The 17,600-nt window shown below is 43.7% G+C and overlaps 1 protein-coding gene and 1 long non-coding RNA gene across 5 annotated transcripts in view; one reads left to right on the forward strand and one right to left on the reverse strand.

Annotated features, from left to right (window-relative positions):
- The first annotated feature begins 203 nt into the window (after window positions 1-203).
- LOC118469116 (uncharacterized) lies at window positions 204-1,580 on the forward strand. Its single transcript, XR_008601183.1, has 3 exons — window positions 204-400; window positions 884-935; window positions 1,050-1,580. It is a non-coding gene; the product is annotated as an uncharacterized LOC118469116 (long non-coding RNA).
- A 1,859-nt stretch (window positions 1,581-3,439) lies between these two features.
- Window positions 3,440-17,600, reverse strand: part of rassf7a (Ras association domain family member 7a) — a 36,649-nt gene continuing 22,488 nt past the window's right edge. For 2 of the 4 annotated variants that reach the window (XM_023293527.3, XM_023293526.3), the window contains 5 exons: window positions 10,442-10,640; window positions 7,866-8,794; window positions 5,602-5,776; window positions 5,395-5,502; window positions 3,440-3,750 (listed from right to left, as the gene is read on the reverse strand). In XM_023293527.3, coding sequence (XP_023149295.1) covers window positions 3,719-3,750; window positions 5,395-5,502; window positions 5,602-5,776; window positions 7,866-8,794; window positions 10,442-10,544 — 1,347 coding nt within the window. In that variant the 5' untranslated portion in view covers window positions 10,545-10,640 and the 3' untranslated portion in view covers window positions 3,440-3,718. The other 2 variants (XM_055009321.1, XM_055009322.1) reach the window with 2 other exon arrangements.

Here is a 17,600-nt window from a genome sequence, read left to right on the forward strand (position 1 = left end):
CAACTATAACTCTAAACCTCAACCTAACTGCTGCTATGTAATCCCCGCCCACATGTGGCTCTCATTGGGCGGTTATCTGTAAAAGGCGAGGTGTCGAACTTCAACTCCGCACCTGATTGGCTGTTCTTAATGCCGATATTGTTTCTAATTTGCATAACCAGGTCGGGTTGCAGATGCAGGGAGGTGGGCAGGGTAGGGGTAGTGCAAGTGAACTGAACTTCTGCGTCGGTGTAGGCTACACTGTATTCTTGAAATGCACCTAACTTTAATCATGCACTGAGATTTATTTTAGAGGAAAAAAACTATTTGGACGTTCGGGTTGATGGTAGACAGGGACCCATGAGCGGAAATGAAAGATTTTCCCATCAAAAAATTATTCTTGAAAGAAAACTTGGGACTGGTAAGTAGCTCCCTTTATGTGCCACTATTCTTTATTCTGTCTATATGGTGTGGTTGAACAGGCCACATCCGCTCTATCATTAGGTGGAAATTTTACAGTGAATTTTATTTTTAGTTGTCACATTATCAGTTGTGATTATTGTTTATTTTGGAACTTTTTCATGGGAATTGAAATTGAAAGCATTATGATGTATTTCGGCAGCCTGATCCATACGCTGTGGAGGGAAATCCAACTGTAATTTATAATTCAGTAGCTGTTAAAGTGTTGGAATAATGTGTGATTTCATAAATTTGTCAATTTATTTAAATTTCTATTATTATCTATGTCATTTAATGCTGTGTAGACCATTTTAAACAGTGCAGTTTCATAAGTATAAGTCATATGATTGTAATATAGCTACAGCACAAACCCCCCTCCACTCTCAAATATGTCTGATTTATGACTGTTTTTATTACACAGCATTTGTCTGTTTTTGCTCTCCAGATTGTGTGCGCTTTGCTGTCTTGTCAGTGTTATGCATGAGATCTAAAAGCAGGTAAGCCACTGACTAACGCACATTGTGCCAGTTGCCAGTTCCACTGTGCGTGTGACAGCGGCTAACCTGGTTTTGGGAATACCTCTCATATTTATTTGCCTCATCCAACACCAGCCCCAGCCGGACCAGACACACACCTATCTGCAAGCAGCCCTTGATCATGTGCACTGCCGGGACAGGCCTGCTCAGTTATGAATGCCCTCCCAGTGATCTCTATGTGTACTGTAGCCTACTTCCTACTGCACCTTATTTAGGACCAGTGGCTTTTTTGCATTTCCTCCTCCTATGGAGCTGACCTCTGTTTAAATGAGACTGTTGGTGAGTGTTCCGTTTCAGTTTCAGTTTCATCCGTGTGATTTAGATCATCTTCATGCTACCAGTTTGAGGTCAGGGGGCCTCCAGGGTTTCCTGGAGAGCCTCCTAGGGGCCCTCCACTACAAAGATTGAACTTGAGCACAAAACGGATAGAGATAATAACATACTTTCACCCGTTTGCATGAGTAGAAACAATGTACAGCTCATTTATAAATCGCGGATAGCTGCACAAATCTGAACTCTGTGAGAAAATGGACATGAATTGTTTTTATACAATATGCACAATGTATGTTCCTAAAGTGACAAGTAAAGTTTCTACCCAAATCAAAACTGTGGCATCATGTATCACGTGTGTGTCTCACCATGTAATGCATTTCTTGGTATCAGTAAGGGTGTTTTACTCCCTTCAGTGCATAATGAGTCGTTGTGACACAGAGGAATAGATAAGTGCAGTATGTCAGACTCATTAACTTGTGGCCCCATTCATCACTGTAATGTGGACGTGCAGATGCTCACTCTCGTCCACATCGAGTCGAGGAGGTTCTTTCCCAGACACCCACCGCCTGTCAGAGACACATATTGATCGTCTAAAAAGTGGTCAAATGTTAAGCTCAGCGTACCCTTCCAAAGTAGATTTCATTGGGGTTCATGTGGAGTGCAGTTGTGTGATGGAAAAATAATTCCCTCTGCACGGTGTCCCGAAATATCAGCATAATCTGTTAATGTGCCGTTATGAGATTGAAGTCCTCTGGGTTTAGACATGAAATGGGTGAGGTTGGATGTATTTTATTTTTTGTCTGGAAAAAGGTACATGCATAACATATGTCGGTGGTGATGTGAATATAAAATAATTGTCCTGAAGTGATGCAGGGATGTACAGAAATCAAACTTTTTCCATTCTTGCACAAATCACATAATCTAGCCTTGAATATTATCAATTTGAATGTAGCAGAAGCTGGAAAACGAAGACAGAAAGACTTTGTATTATAAGGGTTTTATGTGTAGTTTCCTTTCATGTCCACAAGTTGGCGTCAGTGTCACACCAGCCGCTGGGTTTGTCCAGACAGTGTGAACTAAACAAGGATTTGAAGCTTATCTAACCCCAGCAAAGCCAGACAGCTCTAAATCTTCTCAGTATAATCCAATTGTGCATAATTGATCATAATATCGTAGCTGGCCGTCGTGAGTACGTCTCCTTAATTCTAACACACGGTCACAAGTTGACAACACTGATGTGAAGGTTTTATTTGGATGGATGGAAAGAGTTTTCAGTGTGCATTTGTGTAGACAGAGAAAAGCAAGAAATGTGTGCGTTTCTTGGAATTTTACCTGGCACGTGTTAGCAGATGAGAGTATTTATAGAAGTCCACGGGGTTTCAGTAGGGGTTAGCCAGAGCACTAGGGAGGCTCATGTCACTCAGTGTGTGACAGCCTGTATATTTACTCTCCAGAGTAAACAAACAGGAAAGGAGTGGAGGACAAAAGTGTTGTGCTGAAGCCGAGCGGTTATCTGCTTATCCAATACCATGGTGATTTTTATCACCCATGACTAAAGAAACACATGTTGTTTGGTTGTCAGTATTCTACAGATATGTGCCATACAAGGACTCAGAGGCCCAAAGTCCACAATGGTCTGCAATCACATGTCCTGTGGTGGTGAGAAAGCCAGATCATTATACTGATAGCACAACCCTAAAAGCAAATTCAACAAGCTACATTTACAGCTAAATAGATCACCAGCCAGCCTTCTCAGATGCTCACAAGTCTCCAGTGCTCTTGCGTCTTTACCATCACGTCTTGCAGATGTACCGTGTTACATCATCCAGAACAGCAACAGCTGTGATGCCGGGATGTTTGCCACATTTCCCCCTGCATCCAAGGATGCACTTTGTTAACTTTCGGTCAGCCACCTGTGAACAGCAGCTTTAAAATGCCCCAGAATTACCGTGTGGGCACCACAGTTCCCATTGTACCTCAAGCAATAAGGAAAGCATGCATATTTCAGCACTTATAATATATTCATATTGCATTTCACATAGGACCTCCATGGAACTGTAATTTTTTAGAAACTGTACATTTGTGAGTAAATTATTTACTGCAGGGTATCCCAGATGTCGTGTACTTCCAGTTACTGCAACTAGAAGTGATTTAATAAAGAGGGTACAAAGAAAAACAAGCAGTCAATAAAATATTATCTAAAACACAATGCACATTTTATTATATTTAAATACATAGTAATAGTAATAATTTCTCTAGGTCAAAGGTTTCTAAATTATTTTACATTTCATATAGATACTTAGCAGTGTTTACAGTAGCAAAACTGTAAATATATTTGTCTTATGTATATACAGTATGTATATCGTAGTAGATTGAATAATGAATGAAAGTGTTACAAAGCAAAGGGTTACATAAGACATGACGGGTGACAGAACAGTGAACAACTTTCTCTTGGCCCTGCGGTCCATGTTTTATCTCCATGACGACTCTCGGGATGTCAGGACTGCAAGACACACAAAAATAAGTGGGGATGACGATCCCTTTGTATTCTGAAACAAAAAATACTTTTCAGCTAAGACACAACACCAGAGACCTGGCTGAGCTAAGAAATTCACACACGCCTGTGGAAAAACACAGGCGGACATAAGACCAGTCATTGGGTTAATTCCTTTATCCACAGAGTTTGTGGACTATGACTGAAGTCTTGTAGTCAGTCAGTGGTTTCAAGCTGTTTCTGTAACAAGCACTGAGATGTCTTCAGTTTCCAAACTAAGGAGCGTTTGAATAATCCCACAAACAAAACAGCACACTGCAGACAGTAAAGAGAGTGCACACGCAAACACACGTCACTTTGACCTGTCAGTATAATGCAGAGATGAGCGGTATAATGAAAGGTTAAGTGCTACGCTACAGTAAATACTGGCTTCAGCCGGTTTGGATGGTCATTTGTGGATAAGAGTAATGGAGATGATCAAAGTAGTGAAAACAACAGCTTCCCTTGTTTGACTTATGTTTGTTATTGGGACTTAGGTAAGTAAGCTCAACCTAAATCTACAGTACACTGAGGCACAGTGCAGGTTACGACAGGTCAAACATTAGGTGTGATGGCAGCAAAAGAACCAGGTGCATCCATCCCAGCGGAGGAACAGAAAAGCATCTTAACAAACCATGGGCCTGTGGCGCTACATTTGGAATGTATCTCTTCTTTTAACAAGAAGCTTGACAAAAATAGACTTGCGAAAGGCGTAAGCTCCCAAAATAAGTTATAGTGTCTTCAAGCAGAGCAAAAACTAACAGAAAGATACATTTCTCTGTAGGCACACGAGGACCAAGGTTTCACACAGGGAGAGAATCGGACAGTGCAAAGACATTTTGCAGAGCCCTCCGTAAAAGGCTCTTGCTCTTTGGAAGTCAAGCATCACCAAAGTACAAGGCATTGTATAGATACGCCCCCTACATATAAATAGTATCCATACGTAAAAGGCAAACCGAAATGACATTGGTCTCATATCTTTCCATGTCACAGTATAAAAGCAAACACACAATCAGAATGTCTGCCACAATAGTTCCCAGTGCTATCGATATGTTACACGGAGGTACGGTGAAAAGCAGCTGTTGGTAGTCGATTACTGACTTGAGGGTGGGAAGGCCACTCTGTATTACAGAGGGGGGAATTAGCAGCAAATCCCCAGATGCATTAAAGTGTAACACAAGCAGCTACTGTTAGTCCAGAAGCAAACAGTGAGAGAAGATGAAGACGGGGAGCAGAGAGAACATGAAAGGATAAACACATCCAGAAAACTAAAACATACAGGGATAAGTGAGAAACTGAAAGAAGGAAGATTACATCAGCTGGTAAAAGCAAGGAACAGAAATAAGCAGAACACTGACAGTTAGGTATAGAAGAAAAGTTTATCGGCCTTTCATGGTTGAGCACAAGGAAGCTGCTGAAAAGTTGAAGGAACCTCCACCATACAGATGCTTCCACTACCCAGCACCAAAACCGGTAGTTGTAGCCTTAAACCCAAACAAGCCGGGGTAGAAAATATGGGGGCAAAGGAGGGCTCTGGGACCAGGGATTGGACATAGCAGGGCAGGAGAGGGGCAGGATGGACTTGAGAAGCAGTGGGGCCTCACACATACACACCCTCAGGGTTGAGACTGGACACTAGAGGGTTTTGCAGGTTGCGTGGATGTCCCAGGAACTGTTTGGCAGTGGGGCGAGGCGGAGATTCCACTGGAGTTACACTGCGACCTGAGGGAAAGACGGAAATATCTTTAGAGGACAAGCTGTCGGTCTTTTGCCAGCCCTGTGTAAAATATGTAGTTTGAGACTTTATTTTTAGTTCCATACTTCCGTTCCTATATCCCTCCTGCAGAAATTGTGCCAGCTCCAGCTGCTCCAGCTGCTCCTGCAGCTCTGTGCGTGAGTGTGTGTGCGCCGGCAGGACACCTGTCTGCTGAATAAATTGCTGCAGGTTGCACTGCCTCAGCTCCTTATTCAACTCCTCCAGCTCCTCCTGTTTGGCCTGAGTTGGGAAAGAGAAACATGGAAAACAAAGGACCATCAGTCAGGTCTGAAAACAAACACTGACACCTTGTTTACAAGTTGTTCAAAGTGGATGCAGCTTATCAACATGGGATGTGATAAACTTGTCTGTTAACCAGCAGATATAATTCTTCGCTGCATAAGTTTAATGACTAATTTATTGACGCCTATAAAGAGGCATTTTCTTGCCTTTACCACAAGGGGGCAGCAGAGTCTACAAATCTACTCTCAAGTCACTGAGCACACTGTCTGTCAGGTCACCATCTATCCATTCAGCTACAATGAATCATCAAAGCCAAAAAAAAATGCAATATGAATTTTTCTGATTTCATTAGACTAAAGCAGCCTGAGGTATACTTCTAGATGTACACACTGCAATGATTATTTGCCTGCTGGCTTTCAAATTGGTGTCAATTGATGTGACGTCAGTGGTACGATATTTATCAGCTCCAATTATTGAACAGTTCAGAAATATTCCATCAAAACGGGGGGCTCGTCTTAACGCCTACAGATTAAACCTTGATGCACACAAGCAGGCCAGTCAATCAGTCTTAAATTGACTACACATCTGCATTTAATCAATGTGTCTGCACACAGTAGAGGAGGCAGCAGTGGTATGCTATGGCTCCCTGTGTGTCTCTGCGTATATGGGTAATTGATATTGGACCGAGGTAGCCTGCTGAGGCGGTTCACACCTTCAGGTCTGCCTCCATTTGCCTGATGACAGGAATGCTGTGCTCATCAGCACCAACACTTAAAACGCTCGGCTGGCAGCCTCGACTGATCAGTTGACTGATGACTTACATACACACTTTCTCGCACTATGGACTGAGTTTTATTACACTCTGTCATGTCAACATTTCATTTAAAGGGAATAAAGGCTTATTATTTCCTCTATGCAGTTACTGTCTGGGTGATAAAATGCCTCTGGGGTTACTTTTATGAACACTTAGAGTATTGTTGGTTACATGTTAAGACACGGTGAAGCATTTCACACCGGAATGTATAGAAAAAAAACGAAAACCTAATACCTCTGATCTGCAACAGGATGATTTCTACATAATTGGTTTCTGTGATTGTCTATGATACACAGTTCCTCTCTGTGCTATCAACTAGGCACTAAATCCGCTGAGCTCACCCTCAGAGTCGAACGCATCCCCATAAGGACGAGCGACTGAAAAGCAAATGAGCTTCCTCCCTATATGTTAATCAGTTTGGCAGCCAGTTTGCTATAACCTGGGGTCTACTGGATTAGGAAAGGGGTGCAATGGTCTTATAGTCCTAATGGAAATGAAACACTGAGCTACAGTGCTTACAGTGTGTTCTGTTTCATTGTGACACAACATTTAAATCAACGCCTTCTACCACACTAACATGACGAAGAGATTAAATTTTCTTTAGTCCTCTGGCTGAACCAGCTCCATGAAAAGGACACCAGAGTCGTGGGTTTCATGTGGATTATGAGGAAACTTGAGTTTCACTTTAAACTGGGTTAGCCTTTTATTGATACAGCCGCATCTATGACAACCACCAAAAGCAAACAAACAGTGACACCACAAACTACCATACGTTGAGGCTGAGTAGATAATAATAATAATAAAAGGGTGTTTTGTTCTAAAAATCAGTCCTTTTAATCTCCTTTTCTAAACACAGTACAACAATATGTAGATAACTGTCAGTATAATAAACACCATTAGTAAGCTTGTGTTTAGAGCATGCAACACATATAAGATGATACCTGCCAAACCAGTATAGCTAGACTGTAAATAGCAGTTCAGACAATAAAACACTTCCATACATGATAAGATAGGAGTGTACAGCAAAACATCATCAAATGATAACTTATATATCAAAATGCCACAATAACTCATGTTTCCTTTTTACTAAGGAACCATTTTATCTTTTGTTGTGTCTCTGCACTGCCTTGTTTCTGCTGCACTGAACAGGTAGGAGAGGGATACAGTTTACAGTAACACAAAAGAGGGTCTGTAGTTCACCCTGCAAATGGCAACACAAGGGCTGTTGTGGATTTACAGCCCCTTTTCCAGAACCGTGACCTCTCTCCTTACCTGCAGCAGAGACTCTGCCTTCCCCAGAGCCTTGTCAGTCTCAGTTAGCTGCTCCTCCATTTCGGTCCCATGCCTCTCCTGGCTCCACAGCTCCGTCTTCACAGCATCTAGCGACTCCTCGGGCCCATTGGCTTTCCCCTCTGCCTGGCTTTCCCGCTGGATCTCTTGCTCAAGCTGAGCAGAGCGAACTGAGAACTCGTGGAGCCGCCGTCCACAGTCGTCTAACTTGGCATGGAGCTCCCCCAGCTTCCTCCTCATTCCTTGCTCCCTTTCCACCTCTGCTTGAAATTGCTCCTCCCAGTACTGCTCATGTGCGAGCTCGGCCTGGTTCCTCCGCATGGCCTGCTCCAAAGCATCCAGCTCGTCTTGCAAGTGACCGTCTGGGACCGGTGAGGGATGGGGAGATGGGTAGGGGCGCTCCCATGTGTGTGACTCCCTCTCTAGGGATTCTAGCTGGGCCTCAATGGCCCTCAGTCTCTCCTGTTGCTGAAGAACTTTCCTAAAGACCTCCTCTTTGGAAGGGCCTATAGGTGGTGAGGGAGAAGGAGATGGCATGTGAGGGGATACAGGGCTGGGAGAAGATGAGGGAGAGGTTCTTTGCTCTGGAGAGCCCCGAGGAGACCTCTTAAACTGTTTGGCCTTGGTTTTAGGGGAGGTGGAAGGTCCCAAGTTAAAAGTCAGGGCTTTCTTAGGCTGGCTACGGTTTGAAGGCTCAGGCTCAGGATGCTTGGGCAGAGGAAGGGGAGTAGATCTTTCTTGTTTTGAGCAAGGCCCATCACTGCTGCTGGGGCCGGTGCGGCGCAGGAAGAACTGAACTTCACTGCCACGTTGGCCTAACTTCGCTAGAGACTCCAGAGGCCTCTCCGTGGCCAGCAGCTGCCTTTCTGTGTCCCTCAGACGCTGGATGAGAACATACCGGCCTGTCTGACCTGGGAACACAGAGATACAGAGTGAGTACAAATTAATCTGTGTACCAAAACAACACAACCTTAGCAAAGATGTCAGCATGATAAGTTGGAAAAAGCTACAAAACACTCCTGGTTTTACTCAAAAATGAGTCGAGTCTGAGTTATTTGTTACTTGTGAAAGACTTTTTCTCCTTCAATATTAATAAAGCAACTCCTCACACTGGTTTTCTGCAAGTAATTCTAAGTGAACAAATGACATCAGACACATTATGATAATGCTGATACTTCTAAATCTCTGCCACTGAGGACTGGAATAAAAGGCAACTGCATAAGACTCGCACAACATGTGAAAAATGTTCAAATAAACTGAAGTTTCCACAAGGACCTAGAAATTAGGACAAACCCTCCCTAATGACTTGGCAGTCGGCTCACTCATGGAAGGAGGAGAGTGCTAAATCTGGAGTTATGTTGTTCAATGCTGCTGCAGCGTATGGCTTGAATAAAGCTGGAGGATACAGGGACAGAAAGTCGGCCCACATCCAAACTGACCCACTGACAATCCAGACGAGGACACGACTCGGGTCAGTAAAGAATGTAAAGGTGAATGCAGAACAGGACCACTGCAACCTTGGCGTTTGTTGGTAAACTTATTCTGTCTGCATCAAAATCTTACTCCAGAGCTGTTATCTAATCGAGGCTTTTAGAGAAACTGTCAAGTAGAGTCAAACAGGGTGCAAAGTAAGAACAGCTTAGACGCTGGTGTCACATAATAGGCTTGTTTCAGACCTGCGCGGAATCGATTACCAGTGATCACTGCACAATGCATGCCGACTAGATTTCTGTCCGACTTGCAAACATTGGCAACGCTAATCTCCCAAGATCAAGGCGGCTGTGGCCACTGACTGCATGACCTTGGAGCATGATAGGAAACTACAAATTGATTTAAATGTTGGCTCAACAATATGACATTTGATTAGAAGTTTTCATTTTATCTTAGGCTTATTGTGCTGACAGAACACATGGTGCATTTGATGGTGATGTTTATCAGCTAGAGAGGCTGAATACATTTAGATTACGCATTATGAACTGCATAAAATACATCACAGGTGTACTTTATTGTAGATTAACGTTGGACAGATTTAATTCTTAAAGTATTTAACAATTTCTGGAAAGTTCTGGAAAGTGTGATGTAAGGATGCTAAACAGCTATACAGACGTTTCAGCCCTGACATATCAGTAATGAAAGCTATTGTCTTGTATTTCTCTCTACTGTATTTGACTATTTAAAAATGCACAAACAGATTTATATACAAACTGATAGCATGCTGATGAGAATTCATGCGAACCATCAACAGAGGTCACAGATCACCTTTAAAGCCAGTACATAATTAAAACAATTAGAGATTGCATTCAAGTTGACACACAAGTCCCATAACATTGTATTATTCTAATTATTGGTATGAGATTTAACAAGATGTGAGTGTTTCTTTGACTTCCTGTGCAGATTAAAGGCTGCTGGAAGCTGTCCGACTTGGCAGTTGACTTATTACACCACCCCCTGCCGCCGCTGCTGCTGCTACACACCCTCGTCTGCTTTCCAGGTGAGTCAAAGTTCATCTCAAAAGAGCCTCATGGTGACACAGTGATTTTAAAACTAAAGGTACTCACCGATGGCCTGTGCCAGAGCAATGACCACATCCTGGCAGGAAGTCTCCTCAGACAGGCCGCATACCACCCGCACCACTCCATCCACCCACACTTTGAGCTCCATCTGGGATCGAGGAGGGCAGGGTGAGGGGTAAGATGGGCTTCAGAACAGATCACTTCAGCTTGGCTTGACTCAGCTTACCGCTGCATGGCACTGGCTCTGGAAAAGACGAACAGCAGAGACAGATGAATAATTAGAGGTGTGTTAACCTGATTGATGACTAGTCAAGTTGCAAGAAGGAACTTTTGTGGATGACGAAATAGAGGTTCCTTAAGGTTGGATACCATTTAATAACAAGCAGGGTTAAAAAAAACTTTTCTGACTTCACTGAGTTGTAGACCATGATGTAATCTTACCCCGGCTTGTTGGTGACCTAAACAAACTTCATGGAAAGCAGTCTTGTACATAGCACCCTCACTTGTGATTCATTTAGCTGAAATGCCAGTTTATACACCAAACAGTGCTGACGTCAGAACTGTACTGTGCTGAGTGAGAGCATCATTGAATCGTAAATTTGAAGGCCTGCAGCCAATGGGCAGAGCATTGTAACATTTTGTTAAGTTCCTAGTGGCTAGTTAAGAACCCCGGCAGTATCTTGTGGACCTGGGAGCATAAATGCCAATCTGTAACCCAATTAAACGCTCTGCTGCCCTCCTTCAAAGCCGTTATGATAGCTTATTGCCGAGGGAAACAGACAGGGAAAGTGGAGCAACTCAAGTGTGTCTATGTTTGGGAGAGGGTGTTTGTGGGAGCAGAAATACACAGAAACATAGCAGAAGAGATAGAACAAGTGTGTGTATGTGTGTGTTCAGTTTGACCGGCCTCAGCAGGACCAGAACTGGGTCTCTTTAGACTTCAGAGGGCGCATCAGCAGGTAGTCGAACACATGTCTGGACAGCCTGTTTAACCTACAAAACCATCGCTATGTGCGGGCCTCCCCCCCGTCTCTACTTTTACAGCTCAACTTCAAAACAAGGTAATAAAATACTGTAGTGCACATAAAAAAGTGAAGTGCCTCAGGCAGAGGTAGAATTATCTGTAGAGCTTGGCACAGTAGATGAAATTTTGTAGCCTAGGTGGGTAAAAGACAACTCTTCACCCACAGTCAGACAGATGGTGTTCTCTTTCTGTCTGTCTCTCCGGCTCTCAATGGGAGGTGTTTAATACTGAGCCCCACCATTATCTTGCCCTTCATTCAGCTCATGGCTGTGCTCCACTGGCCGCCTATAGGGAGTTGCTTTGGAGGAATGCACTGACTTCATCTGCCAGCCGGAAGAATTCCTGCGTTCCTTAACAAAGCCCTCACCCCACCCCTCCCCTGCCGCTGACCTGGCTGCCCCACACTGCCATTACTTCTCTGCTGTTTGAACGCCAAACACAAACTCCGCTGGGGAGCTGCAGCACTATCTGATGTGGCAACAACATCGCACAGAACGGCTCAACATGACACCGCGTACGGAGGCAGAATGACGGCAGAGCTCGGAGATTGAACCCGCAGAACGAGATCACAGGAAACAAGCGGGAGATAGCGATGGATGATCACATGTGGCAAAAATTCTTTTGGAGCAATCCGAGAGAGGTGATGTCATCTGGCGAGAAACTTGATATTGAAAAGGGAGTGCTTATCAAAATCAAACACGAGAAATTTCAACACAGCACACATGCCAGTATTATTCTTAGAGGGAGCACAGAGTGTCCTGTGTTGCAATACATAATTAAGCCAAACTGGTTGAATTACAGAGGGAGTCAATCATTTACTTTAGCTCTGAGGGTTTTTTTTTTAAAACACACCAATGAGGAGGAAGAAACATTTTGATTCTTCAAGCCTTGTGCAATGGAATGCTACTTTACAGGACTGCACAAACTTTCCTTTATACAAAAAGCATCATCATGTACTGCACATTCAAAGTTCCAAAACAGGTTAAACTCATAACATTTCCACAAAGGGAAACAAGAGCCACCTGACTGGATTTTGTTTAAAATTTTCAACATCTTGCAGACAGTAGGTAACCTCAAAATTTCTATATCAGTTCAAGACTTTTATGCACCATAACAATCATATTAGAGGAGAGCACAAACACACAAACATCTCCCAGCTAAGAATCTCACTCTCCCATGAGGCTTAGCTCTTGTTCCTCCTGGCTGGTGAAATGTGATAATCTGCACTAACAGGAAACAAACAGGCCTGCGAGTCTCAGGTTGCTGTCTATTCTTTTTGTCACAGGCACAACAACACCGAGAACCAGACATCCGCCCGACCCGGCTCATTTTCCTCCACGCAGCTCTGGAGTCCCGTGTCACATCACCTGGAAATACAGATGGAGGAGAGGCCCCTTTACAGTGTTTGTGAAATCGGACTGAATGTAGGCTCCAGACTGGGGCTGCAGTGATGCTCGGATTCCTGCAAAGTCTTTCAATCCAAACTGTCAGCAGAGAAGGATGAGTTTACTGGAGAATGTTTGGTTTCAGAGTCAACATGCAGATGCTGTGAACAAACACAGGCTGCAGATTTGCTTTGCACATGTTCGGAGTCGCTGCACGCACACGCCCAATTCTAATCCAAGCCAGGAAAGTTCCAACACTCATAATCTCGCCCACATGACAACGCTCCACACCTTCCAACCCCACCCCTTAACCGCAGGTCGAGTCCACCCAATCCCCTCCTCGAACGGGACAAAGCACATCCCAAACCCTACTTTAACCCAGGCCCCAAACAACACTGGCAGAACCTATCCCCTCAAAGAAAGAAATTGTACCATCGCTTATAGAACTGAAGCAAGAAAAGAAAAATCTCCTACTCCAAGTTCCGACAAAAACACAACTGTATCCATGAGAAAAAAAAGCCACTCGAGGAGCTTGTCTGCTGAATTGAATACAGAAAACCAGTCACACCGTATGATGAAAGGGAGAGAAAGGAAGACAGTGAGGAAGACAGACGGTGAGCAAATGAGAAAGGCAGAGAATAAATAAGGGGAAAAAATGCTGACAGATAAAGAAGGAGAAGGGGAGGTAGAGAAATGAGCAGTGATTAGAGCCATGTGCCATTCTCTCCCTTCCCTCTCATCATCACTCACCCATCTAGCTAACCCGCTTTGCGTCTTTCATCACCCTGTCTTTGGCTCTGTCTGTCTCTCCTCAATAACAGCCTCCCAGCTCCTCTGTGAATTCAACTGAAGGCAGAAGTGGTTAGCATCAGAGCCCGGCAGACGCGTGGGGCATGATCTGGCGCGCCTTTTGTGCCACTCTGTGTGAGCAACAGTGCTGAGCTGTGAATTGATGGGCCTTTCTGGACAAGCTGAGCAACAAGAGGCTTCCCTGTGAAAAAATGTACAGCCGTTTACTTAAAATAATTGACAGCACATGATATCCCGAGGCTAGAATATTTCAGATAGTTTTCTTACTGGATGTCCACTTTGCGGTGCGATTTATGCCTCTCCAATTAAAACAAAGTTCTAGCCCCGACAAGAATCTGGTGGGATATTTGGGAGACATTCAAACTCATATTTTTTTCTTACTCATCCAAGAAAATGCATGCACGGGCACAAATACACACACACACACACACAACGCACATGTATTCATTCAGTTGGGCCGACACACCCTTGATACCCTTTAGAAGGTACTAACAGTTAATTTCTGTTAGTCATGAACGGTATTGGGAAACGTGGAAATGAAAGCTTTCCAGAAAAATTCCAAGCTAAGTAATTAATGTACTGCAGCTACTCAATGCCTGAGGCTACATGAAGAGCAGGCTTACTGGGTGTGTATGCAATGTGTGTGTGGAAATACAGAGCACTATGTCAAGCTAGAGCAATGGTCAAAGGCTGGGTATGTATGCCTTCATGTACAAGCTTGTATGTGTAAGTGTACTTGCAAGCAGACATGCCATTTAGGACTATCTTTATGAGAGGCTGCTCCAACTCAGAGTGATTACTGCCACTATCTCTGCAGCAACAGAAGCCTGAGAAACAATGGCAGGAGTGAAAGGGCAGAGCGTACGTCACACAGATCTCAGCAACAGATGGATAAACAAGCACAACAAGTGTGGACAAACAGTTATCCCCTATCAGTATCTGTAGAGAAAATAAGACCCAGACCCAGGCTGGTTGAAGTGTACATAATAGGATAGATATTACAGTTAGAGGACAAAGCATAGTGCTGGGGGATACTGTGCCCTCTGTGCCACTCTGCTCCAGGTTGGCAGAGGCAAACACTCAAAGAGCCAGGAACATGCTGGCACCAAGCAACCCAGTCTCATCTCTCCTGCAGAGACACTATTGTTGTTCTGGTTCCACACTCAGCAGACAGTGTAGCCTCTTTTGTGGCCTCTGGCAAAGCCGAGTCGTCTGCCACGGCAGCTTTTACTGCCGTTCTGGTGTGTCCACATGTTGCCACCGATAAAACTAATAAAAAGGGAAAACAGATACTTTCTTTTGTCCAGCCTCGCCCTCTCTGCTTTGCATTCTTTATTCCGCCTCCTCCTACTTCGTCCTACTCAAGTGTTTCAAACAAGCGAGCACAGTTTATGTCTTCAAAGATGGACGAGGCCAAAAACAAAGACGAAATTCCATGACATACTTTTGAAACACAAAATAACTATTCATAATGGTAGAAAACTGTCCTTTGCCTACAGCAATTACAGCTATTTCTCTGTGGAAATCTTCTGATAGTACACATAAGAATTCCCAGTCACTCAGAAAAGTGTGTAATTAAAGCATGTCTGTAAAGGTTGTAACACAGAAAAACAACTGAGAACATGATAATTCTATGCGACTGCTCATATTTGAACAGAAGTATCCAGGTGGTGCTTAAGGCAAGTAGGTCAAAAAAACATCATCAACAGTGAGCAAGTGTTTGCAGCCACAGTCCCAGGGCTTTAAGGAAGATTCTCAAGATTGCACTAGGATTATTACAATTTCTTTTATATTTCTCATTCCCTTTACATGCACCTTTAAAAAAAAAATCATGAGAATCTTCCTAAAGTATTGCTCAAGTCACATACTTGTCATTTTTGAAGATGAGGAGTCTTCCCAAAAGTAAAAGTTGCCTCAAGGATAGCACCGTGCTAATCCTTGTAAAAAACAGCTGTGCAGACTAGGACAAACTCAGTCCTCAGGCACATTCAGAGGATATTTGGGAAAATGCTTTACATTACATCGTACCACTGACAGGCCCGGCCTAGTCTCATGTATTTATCTTTCGCAATACTTTTCAAATTCTTCAAGAGCCACCTGCTGAGGCTCAAAAACACTGTTATTCCCTTGCAGAAGTCATCATCAGCAGAGCTCCAATGCCTGCAGACACAGCAGGCAGTGCTCCACTGGGCACGCGAAAAACTAGAAAAAAGATCTGAGTGCTTCCACTGGGTGACATTAAAACTTAATAACTTTCCATGGTAGACACACCTCTCACATGCTGGATGATTTAGTTTGTCTGGGTGTCAACAAGATATTAAGCATTCACTTTGTGATATAAGCAAAACTCCTGCAGCTCTGCTACCTGGAAACTCACTTTTGATACAGGCATTAGTGAAGCTTTATGAGTAAAGTGTTTAAATGACAGTGACTGTAGTGCTTCTTCCTCACAGTGGAGGTCCAGGGTGCAGCAGGCTCTCCAGATACACTGTTGGTTAATTAGACTGAACGGTTGCCTGATTCTCCGCTAACGGAGCTCCACTGAACACACCTGATGAATAATGCATTTTTTTTCGCAGCATTTTTAATTCGGCAAATATTTCTTGGAACAAAGTCCAAATGCTTGTTACCGACTAGCTCTTTGAAAATGTCCCCCGTCCGCTTGTGTCTCCACTCTATTGACATGCTAATGACTCAGCGCGAAGGAATCAGAAACAGCGCTAATAAGCTTTAGTCGTCATACTCGCAAACAGGGATCTGATGCCGCAGCCTTCAGCCTTCTCCATTATAATTATTGGCTCATCCAAGTGTGAAATCTCACTGTTGGTGGATCAGTGGTTCATTAATCCAGGGGTCACCTTTACCTCCAAATCAAGGGTAAATGTAGACAGTAAGATCAAATAATGAAAAAAAAAATCACTGAAAAGTTGCAAGCTCCGATACCAGATCACCAAAACTAATGTGGTTATTCACCTCCAAGATGTGTTCCTGTGCAACTGTTATGCATGTAAGAGATGATTGACGCGAGTTTAAAGGTTAAAGCTGATTACTCCATATGATCTGAAGCAGGCCTTGACGAGACCATTCAGAGTCTGACCATCACCTGTGACTGTCACTACTGCTACAGTCACAGTGTGTAAAAGAGCACTTAGCGTGAAATCCAAGTCATCATGAATCACCAGCAGCACTCACACAGACATGAAGGCAACCTGGCCTGAATCACAAGAGACAAAGAGCATGAGCAGATGTGAGAGAATCTTTGCTTAGTTTCAATTCTTTAATATAACGTAGGCTTTGCTTTTACTAATTTACTTTGGAAATCTGAAGCACCTCCTACTCACTTGTGAATTTCATTGATAAGCTTTACAAACACTCACATGAGCATGTGGCTGCAATCGTTTACACAACCCTAACCACAATAAAACAATACCACATTATTCAGCTCACCGAGTGAAAGACTTACTCATACCTGCTTTGGTCATTATCATTTCACTTGTTCTCTTCAAGCCCGGAAATCGAGCGGAGCTGAGTACATTAGCGATGAGGAATTTGCTTGCGCTGACTCATGGATCCACCCACAGAGCCAGCAGCTAATGGTGAGAATGATAATAAAGGACCGCACGCCCTATGGAGGGCCGGGCAGAGCTGGTCTCTGAGAGCTCAGCTCTGGATGAGTGGTTTGGTTGCCTGCAGGCTGAGCCTTGCGATCACAGGAGTTTTTATTGTTGGGTGAGCCGGGGAAGAAGGCCCTCAGACTGCTGATGGGCACCCATGTGTAATTATATACTCCCAATCTGACTCAGCAGTGCTCGCCAGGGAAGCAGGACATCGCTCTGTTCCCAGTCAAACTCTCTGCACTAGATAACACACACGCTTATATAGGCTGTTCACTGCACACATATACAGTGTCTGTCAGAAATATTCAGTTAGCACGGAGCCAAAATCATATGTTACATGGGTGTAAGTATAGACAGCAAGCTCAAAC

This window comes from Amphiprion ocellaris, chromosome 3 (genome assembly GCF_022539595.1).
Source record: "Amphiprion ocellaris isolate individual 3 ecotype Okinawa chromosome 3, ASM2253959v1, whole genome shotgun sequence".
Classification (NCBI taxonomy): domain Eukaryota; kingdom Metazoa; phylum Chordata; class Actinopteri; family Pomacentridae; genus Amphiprion; species Amphiprion ocellaris.